The sequence below is a fragment of the Rhinoderma darwinii genome, chromosome 2 (genome assembly GCF_050947455.1).
Source record: "Rhinoderma darwinii isolate aRhiDar2 chromosome 2, aRhiDar2.hap1, whole genome shotgun sequence".
NCBI lineage: Eukaryota > Metazoa > Chordata > Amphibia > Anura > Rhinodermatidae > Rhinoderma > Rhinoderma darwinii.
Genome location: NC_134688.1, coordinates 416,142,800 through 416,152,628, shown reverse-complemented (window position 1 = coordinate 416,152,628; position 9,829 = coordinate 416,142,800). Strand labels below are relative to the sequence as shown.

At 41.7% G+C, this 9,829-nt stretch overlaps 1 protein-coding gene across 1 annotated transcript in view; it reads left to right on the top strand.

Moving 5' to 3' along the window:
* Nucleotides 1-3,472: 3,472 nt before the first annotated feature.
* LOC142743457 (tapasin-related protein-like) overlaps nt 3,473-9,829 on the top strand; it is a 41,027-nt gene continuing 34,670 nt past the window's right edge. Inside the window, exons 1-2 of the mRNA XM_075854241.1 lie at nt 3,473-3,614; nt 6,733-6,906. Coding sequence (XP_075710356.1) covers nt 3,563-3,614; nt 6,733-6,906 — 226 coding nt within the window. The 5' untranslated portion in view covers nt 3,473-3,562. The remainder of the gene's footprint in view (nt 3,615-6,732; nt 6,907-9,829) is intronic.

Below are 9,829 nucleotides of genomic sequence, written 5' to 3'. Positions count from 1 at the left end.
ATAAAGACGTTTTCAGCGCTGCTATATTTTATTATATGGAATGACTGAAAAGATAACTAAATAATATGAACTTATATTTATGAATCCGGTTGTACAGTGTTATGTAATAAAACATAACCCCTTACCTCACCAGGTCGTATGTAGGGGCAGTAGTCCCCTAATTTGGATCACATAGCCACACTACCGGTGATCTTGTGTGTTTAACCCTTTCTTTCTTACAGATGCTTATGCATATAATTATGCATAGTCTTGATATATTGGCACAGACATGCCAGTACATTATAGTAATAAAAAAAATATTAGTGACAAACACTTAGTGGAATTTAACCCTTTTCTGCACCGCACAATACCTGTACAGGTACTTCCCTGTGTCCACGCAATCATTTGTGGGAATCGGCTGTAACTGACAGCTGACATCTTGCAATTACGACTAAGATCGGAGATCATTCATATTCTGGAAGCTAAACCCCTTAAATTATGTTCTCAATAGCTGTAAGGCCTTCTTCACACACACAATTCTGACAATTTAAACTGCATCAAAAAAACGCTCATAAAATTGACTTTAAAGAGGCTCTGTCACCAGATTTTGCAACCCCTGTCTGCTATTGCAGCAGATAGGCGCTGCAATGTAGATTACAGTAACGTTTTTATTTTTAAAAAACGAGCATTTTTGGCCAAGTTATGACCATTTTTGTAGTTATGCAAATGAGGCTTGCAAAAGTCCAAGTGGGTGTGTTTAAAAGTAAAAGTCCAAATGGGCGTGTATTATGTGCGTACATCGGGGCGTTTTTACTACTTTTACTAGCTAGGCGCTGTGAAGAGAAGTATCATCCACTTCTCTTCAGAACGCCCAGCTTCTGGCAGTGCAGACACAGCCGTGTTCTCGAGAGATCACGCTGTGACGTCACTCACTTCCTGCCCCAGGTCCTGCATCGTGTCGGACGAGCGAGGACACTTCGGCACCAGAGGCTACAGTTGATTCTGCAGCAGCATCAGCGTTTGCAGGTAAGTAGCTACATCGACTTACCTGCAAACGCCGATGCTGCTGCAGAATCAACTGAAGCCTCTGGTGCCGGTGTCCTCGCTCGTCTGACACGATGCAGGACCTGTGAGTGATAACACAGCGTGATCTGCCAGAAGCTGGGCGTTCTGAAGAGAAGAGGATGTTACTTCTCTTCAGAGCGCCCAGCTAGTAAAAGTAGTAAACACGCCCCGATGTACACACATAATACACGCCCACTTGGACTTTTACTTTTAAACACACCCACTTGGACTTTTGCAAGCCTCATTTGCATAACTACAAAAATGGTCATAACTTGACCAAAAATGCTCGTTTTTAAAAATTAAAAACGTTACTGTAATCTACATTGCAGCGCCGATCTGCTGCAATAGCAGATAGGGGTTGCAAAATCTGGTGACAGAGCCTCTTTAAGCCATTTTTCATTTGGTGTAATTTTGTACATGCTTTTTTTTTTTCTGGTGTTTTTGAAGTCCCTGTAGAGAAGCCTATGGGAAAAACATCTGAAAAAAAATGCCATACCCAGAGCATTCGGTGTTTGAAAACAAAAAACCACAAAATTGCCTAAAAAAAACGGCACAAACCGAAACACAGTTGTGTGTAGTGCATATTATATTTTTATATAGACTTTAATGTAACATCTGACCGCACTAAAAAAGGCCATTCAAAAACGCCACAAAAATGAAGCAAATGTTGTGTGTAAAAAGGTGTGGACATACAGGAGGGGGCTTTAAAGCAACAAAAATTCTCAAATATACAATAACCATTTTATAAAAAAAAGTTTTTAAAGTTAAATGTCCCAAACAACCTAAATGAGCATATTATGGATATGTGTCCTAGATCCTACAATCAAACTGCGTTTTTCAGGGCATAAATGAATGAAAAAATGGAAGCTGAACACCTCCAAACATCTGCCCTTTTATTTCAATGGGAAAAATGATGTTTCGTTGCAACGGGGTGTTTTTTACACGGCCGTTTTAAAAACAAACGCGTAAAAAAATGCCCCGTAAAAAGAAGTGCATGGCGCTTCTTGAGCCGTTTTTGGACCCGTTTTTCATTATGTCAATAGAAAAATCGCTCAAAAAACGTTTGTGGTTTCAAAAATGGCTGTTGAAAAACAACTCCGTATTTTACAGCCATTTTTCGTTTAGCGTGTGAACATAGCCTAAGGGTAACCACTGAAACAGTTGCAGCTTAAGGCTGGATTCACACGAGCATGTTCGGTCCATAGCGTCGTACATGACTATGATGCTAGGAGCCCGGCTCCCTGCACTGTGTTCGGTACGAGACTTGCGGACAAAATACGTTCCGTCCTTTACGGACCGAACATGCTCGTGTGAATCCAGCCTTACTGTTAGCAGAGTTTTCAGTATGTATAAGGGTATATTCACACAGTTTATTTTCGTCCGTTATTCGGGCCGTAAATGGCCGAAGAATCGGAAGCAGAACGCCTCCACACATCTGCCCATTGGTTTCAAGGTGAAAAACTCTGTTCTGTTCCGACGGGCCAATTTTTTACGCAGTAGTTTTGAAGAACGGCCGCTTCAAAAAAATGCCAGCGAAAAAGAAGTGCATGTCACTTCTTGAGCTGTTTTTGGAGCCGTTTTTCATTGTCTGTAGAAAAACAGTGTAAAGGATCTGCCAGACACAGCTTCTGTGTCGACGCCCGTGGGTAATCAGTCTGCACCTGCTCCTATGTCTGTGAGACTGACTCCATCTTCCACCACTCAGGATGGCAGGCTTCGGAGTGGGAGAGTCTATCACAGCCTGGCCAGACGGAGCTAGCTCCCGCCCACTGTCTATTTATACCTGCCTTTCCTGTTCCTCCTTTGCCTGTGATTCTGCTCTGCTTGTTTCCTGGCTCTGCTGCTGCTTGAACTACTGATCCTCTGCTTGTTATTTGACCTTGGCTTACTGACCACTCTCCTGCTCAGCGTTTTGTACCTCGTGCACTCCTGGTTTGACTCGGCTCGTTCACTACTCTCGTTGCTCACGGTGTCTCCGTGGGCAGCTGCCCCGTTTCCCTAGCTTCTGTGTACCCTTGTCTGTTTGTCCGTCGTGCACGTACTGAGCGTAGGGACCGTCGCCCAGTTGTACGCCGTCGCCTAGGACGGGTCGTTGCAAGTAGGCAGGGACTGAGTGGCGGGTAGATTAGGGCTCACCTGTCTGTCTCCCTACCCCGTCATTACAAACAGCTCCAAAAAAAACGGCTGAAAATCAGGAGCTGTTTTTCCCTTGAAAACAGCTCTGTATTTTCAGAAGTTTTTGGTTTTTTGTGCGCACATACCCTAATAGTAGCTTGCTGCTCCTATTATCTCCAATGCTCCATGAATTATACACATTCCGTAACCTATAGATCATCCTGGGTGTGCGGAGACACTAGATTTAGTCTCTGTACATGGCTTTATAATGCAGATCTGCCCTGCTTTTCAGAACAAGAAGCAGCCGATGTCTTCCAGGAGACTCATATTCTCTGCATGTTAGGAATCGAAAGTAAAAGTAATTTGACAAGGGAGGGATTGAAACTGCATTGAAAACACTAGAATGGACTCCAACTGCCCGATCTCCCTTGTACTATGTGTTCTGCTAATATGCGGTAAGAATCTATGCATTTACCATATACAGTCAAGATTGTATACACCGTATATGGACCTTTCATATGTTCATCTGCCAGACCATTTAAAGGGCTTCATACAAACTGACTCTAGTGTAAAGTGGCTGAGGGGGTTTTCACTGTTATCTGCATATACTGCGCTGGGAGCTGCAAAAAATTCTAAATTCCTGTGGCTACCCTTTAGATTTTTAGCAGTCTGTAGTAAGAGCTCCGTTTACTAACTACAGGCTGCTGTAAATGGACCGTCTGAGTGAGTGAGAGTATTAAATTCCTGCAGCAACAATATCAGTAATGTCAAATGGCTCTATTGCTAGAAATGAGCACATCTGGTGATTAGATGTGTGCTGGGAAATTGCTGGAAAGATAATTCCTAATACTCCAAGGTCAAGCTCCACTTTGAGGGGTCATGCACAAGGCAGAACCCCATGCGCAAAGATATTCAAAAAGACCAGTACAATTGTTCATCCCTCCGCATACGGTTGGTAAGTTTGTTTTTTTTATTATTATTTTTCGTCATGAGTTCTATAGATTTTTTTTTAACATTCCATTTATTTGACGGTGAAAATGAAAAAAAAAAAACAACACGTTTCCACTAGTGGTTTTATTTTTTTTTGTCATTCACCGTACAGCACCACAGTTTATTGTACGGGTTATTAAGGACATGGGGATATCAGATATATATATATAAGGAGAGGTGAATGGGGGTAGATCATATGAAGAGGGGGAAACGCCTGCAAATAGATTTGGCGTTTTTGCAGCAATTTTTTTTCCTACTATTTAAAAAAAATAATAACAATATTCAGTGTCCAGTTTTATATATAAAAACACAAAAAAGTCTGTCAGCACATCCTCACAGAATGGAAAATGTGCAGGTGCCCGTACGCTGTGACTGCAAACAATACACATCAAAAAAACACATTGCAACACAGTCTGAGCTAAGACTACCAAGTGCACTGGATAATTTTACATTACTGCAATGTTTACTTACAACCGCGGGGGTCTTTGCGTACGATCTCTACGATGTAGGGATTGTCACCATACACATCAGTACTTGTCCCTCATTTTCCTGTCAGACACACACACACACACACACACACACACACACACACACACACACACACACACACACACACACGAAGGCCAATTTCATAGAAAACAAAATAACCTTAACAGAATGTTTGTGGTTGCTATGCACAACCACTTTTGTCTACAATAGTTCTATACAAAGTATGACAATACTAGAAGAAACGAGGGAAGGGTAGATCCAGCGCTGATGAAAATATAAAAGGAAACTTTTTCCAAGTTTTAATTCGGTTGATTAAAATAAGGATCCATAGAAAAAATATAGAAGAAATAGTGTCCTGTGTTACCAAGATGATAGGAAAAATGGATGGCCTACGCGTTTCGAACGCTGCTTGCGTTCTTAATCATGGCTTGTGGATACTGACTGCGAAAGTGGAATTTATATATCCGGGGTGACATCTGTTTATATTGATTGCGTTTCAGAAGTATTCCCCCATTGGAACGCAAGCATTAGTTCGTTGGTGCCCGCCTTCATTTAATCAAGGAGTCAAGATTCAAATAGTTGGTAAATATTGTGATCCTTTATTTTCAATAATGTTGTTTGTCAACATTGTATTTGTCTGAAGTTTCTTGATTTGAATACCAGCTCGTTCTTGTGTATGCATAACATGTATAGAAACTGATGGTAAATTATGAATGAGAGTGACATCTGTTTACTTGATTGCGTTTCAGGGGATTTCCTCTATTGAAACGCACACGTCAGTACGTTGCTGCCTATCTTCAAAAGAGGCAACAACATTATTGAAAATAAAGGATCACAATATTTACCAACTATTTGAATCTTGACTCCTTGATTAAATGAAGGCGGGCACCAACGAACTAATGCTTGCGTTCCAATGGAATCCTTCTAAAACGCAATCAATATAAACAGATGTCACCCCGGATATATAAATTCCACTTTCGCAGTCAGTATCCACAAGCCATGATTAAGAACGCAAGCAGCGTTCGAAACGCGTAGGCCATCCATTTTTCCTATCATCTTGGTAACACAGGACACTATTTCTTCTATATTTTTTCTATGGATCCTTATTTTAATCAACCGAATTAAAACTTGGAAAAAGTTTCCTTTTATATTTTCATCAGCGCTGGATCTACCCTTCCCTCGTTTCTTCTACAATCATCGTGTGCCGTCGCGAAGATCCGTGCGCAGATTCCTAAATATCTATGTCTAAATAAGGTGAGCTGGAGGCATCCATTTCCTTTTTTGTATGACAATACTACTTCTTAGGCTATGTTCACAGAGGGCGGATACGCTGCGTAAAAGCACACAGTGTTTCGGCCCTGGGCGCCGCAGGAAATTCCGGTCATACTTCGGTAACCTGGTCGACTTGTCCCTCTGTCGCCCTGCAGGCAAGCCCCCTGGGATGACGTTTTATCCCATGTTACCGCTGCAGTCTGTGATTGGCTGCAGCGGTCACATGGGATGAAACGTCTTACCAGGGGGCTGGCCTGGATGTAGAAGCACAGAATTCTGCGTAAGTATAAGACTCTTTTTTTTTTTTGTAAGTTGCAATTTTTTTCAGCGGAATGGCAGCTTTTCCGCCGCAAAAATTTTTTAACATCTGCTATTTGTTGCGGGTTTTACCTCCCCTTTGAATTCAATGGAGAAAACCTGCAACAAAAAAGCAGCGATTACGCAAATACAATTAACATGCCGCGGATTAAAAAACTGTACCACAGGTAAATTTCTGAGCGTTTTCTCAGCTCATCATTTACGCAGCGTGTGGATGAGATTTCGTTCAAATCTCATGCACTTTGCTTCTGCCGTATTATGCTGCGGATTTTCCATAACTAAATCTGTTGCGGAAAATCCGCAATATTTACGCTACATGTAAACTAACCCTTATGAGTCCTGAAAAAGAAAAGAACTCATCGAGGCTCCACAATTCCTTTAGTAGTAATAAATGATAGATACCCTAATTTAAGAGGTCTATTACTGCGGCAGATTCTCTTTTGTTGGATCATTTCTTTATTAATAATAGATATTACTACTAATTTTTATTTTATTTTTTTGCAGGAAATTGGTCCATTGAAGAAACGGCATTTATAAAATTACCTTGTTTGTATGGAAGCCTGCAACCGCTGCATGACCAATCTGTCTCTCCAAGTCCAGCCTGGGTAGTGCTAAGAAGTGGACAGGACATTAATGTGGACAATTTAGATTTTGAAGGAGTTACATTTATTTTTAAAGGTGAGAACTTCATATACTTAAAGGGGTTTTTCCATCTTCAACATTTCATGTTCACAGGATATGCCATAAATTCCTGATTGTGGGTCCCTCATCCTTAGGTCGCTTACCTCTAGGGAATGAGGTGGCCACCACTTTCCCCATAGAATTGCATGGAGATGCGGCTGCACTTAGGTGCGGCCCCCTCCACTGAAGTCTGTGAGACTTACGGAAAGAAAAAGTAAAACGTCAGATTTCTGTTGTTATGAGATATTCTAAAATAATAAAGTAGAAATAATAAAGGAAAAATAGATAAATAAAAAGTTAATAAATCCCCCACACACCCATCACGTACGTGTAGTATATCAAAATTGTGATTATGGCAAATACAAATATATATATATATATTTTTTTACTGTAACACTATATGATTAGCTAGGATTTAACCTCTTCCTGACATTTGACGTTACTGTACGTCATGGCCAGGAATGAGGAGCGTGCTGACGGGCTGAGCCCGCTCCATACTCAGAGGGTGTTGGCTATATGTTACAACTGTCACTTTACTGTAACGTCCGGGATCGGAGTTAACTCAAATTCAACCGATGCATCTAAGCCGTTAGAAAAAGGGAGTGGCCCCCTCCGTTATTCCATCGTGGGGTGCTGATGGTTGTCATGGCAGCCTGGGGGCCTAATGAAGGGTCTTTAAAAGGAGCTGGTAAAAATTACAATACACTGCAATACATAGGTATTGCAATGTATTGTACCAGATGACCCTCCAGTCAAAACAAAAAATTAACTATAAACTGCTAAATTATAGTTAACATACCTGGTGGCCTCCTGCTTGTTCCTTGCTCCGTTCCTGCGTTACTGCCCCCATTGTCCAGTATCCAATATAGCCACCACTGCCTCAGATTTACGTGTGGAAGGCGTTGTCTGAAACACGCCCCCCACTGACCTCGGAAGGACCAGTGCTGATGACGTCAGCGCTGTGTCCATCTGAGGGCAGTGGAGGGTTTGTGGGCCAATTTGCAACTTTTGGGCCATTTTTCCACTTATTTTTTTTACGCCTGATAACTGACATAGAAAGGTTGGTAAATTCCCCCTAAAAAAATGTCAGAAATAAATTGGTATAATTTGAGAATATTTGTAAATAGCGTACTATGCATCTACAGCCAGCAGATGGCAGTATAACACCATGCATGCATTTTATCATTTATCTTTCTTCCTGCAATGGTTATAGCTAATTCTAGAAAAAATGAGCTCTAGGTACAGGGCTGCTAACAATCCATAATTTCATGGACAGTCCATAAAGATAGTGATCCTACTGTTTGGATCATGCGTAAGGTTTTTGTCAATCAGACCTTTTCTGGTGACGCTTCTACTTTAAATTTCGAAACACGTTAATAGTCTAATTCTAAACACAGTTGTATTCTTATTATTACTATTAATAATAACAACTTATTTCTATAGCATTGACATATTAACATATTCCTTAGCGATATACTAACAGGGGAAAAAACATTAGCCAATAATAATATATTCCTGTGAAAAATATATACCTTATGGGAATAAACAAGCTAGAAACCAGATGAAACCGATGTGGTTAAATAAAACAGTAAGGGAAGCAATAAATGATAAAAAGAAAGCATTCAAACTACTATAGCAAGATGGTAGTGACGAGGCATTTGTTGTGCCCGCAGTCGCTAACCTCCGGCACCTCCAAGTTCCTGGCAGCTGCGACCGCAGGACACTTTCTTCATGCCGTCACCCCCCTCCCCAGAAACAAATGGAGCTGGAGAAGGTGAAGTCTGTTTTGGTGTGGCCAGGTCTGCGAGCTATTCAAAGATTTCTTGGATTCACTAATTTTTATCGGCAATTCATCCCAAATTTCTCGTCCCTTACTGCTCCAATCTCAGCCCTTGCTAAGAAGGGAATGAATGCTAAGGACTGGTCACCTGAGGCAGAGTCGGCATTCTTCAATCTCAAGAGCGCCTTCACTTCTGCCTCTGTTCTTCATCATCCTGATGTGACTCAACAGTTTTCCTTGGAGGTTGATGCCTCTTCCATCGGAGCAGGAGCACTCTTGTTTCAGAGGAATTCCAACGGAAAAACAGTATCATGTGGATTCTTCTCCAGACTTTTCTCTCCTGCTGAGCGTAACTACTCCATTGGGGACCGAGAATTACTCGCAGTGAAGTTGGCATTGGAAGAGTGGAGACACCTGCTGGAGGGGCTGCTCATCCGATCATCATCTTTGTGAATGCAGTCTGCTCAGTGACTAAATCTTTGTCAAGCCAGATGGTCGCTGTTCTTTGCTTGATTTCATTTTCTTCTTCACTTACGTCCTGCAGACAAAACTATTAAGGCTGATGCCCTGTCCCGGTCATTTGAGAAAGACGACTCTCAAGAAAGTCCTCAACACATTGATCCTTCCAGGACTATTGCAGTAAAACCCCTACAGATCAAGGATATCCCTCATGGAAAAATCTTAGTTTGTCCTGCTGACTGGAAAAGAATCCTCCGCTGGGGACATAGTTCCGAACTGGCTGGGCACTCAGGTATCTGTAAGACTCTGAACTTTATTACTCGTCACTACTGGTGGCCCACGCTGCCTATGTTGTGGACTATGTTTCCTCCTGTACAAACTGTCCCTTAAATAAATCTACCCATTCCAAGCCTGCTGGTCTGCTTCAACCTCTGCCATTGCCTGATGCCCCCTTGCAACACATTGCTACGGACTTTATTACAGACCTTCCTCCTTCTACTGTATGTACTACTGTCTGTGTAGTGGTGGACCATTTTTCCAAAATGGCACATTTTGTTCCTTTAACTGGCCTTCCCTCTTGTTCCCCGTCTAGCCAACTTGTTCATTCAGCACATCTTTCATCTTTATGTACTGCACCTCCATACTGTCTCGGACCAGGGTGTACAGTTCACTTCTAAATTC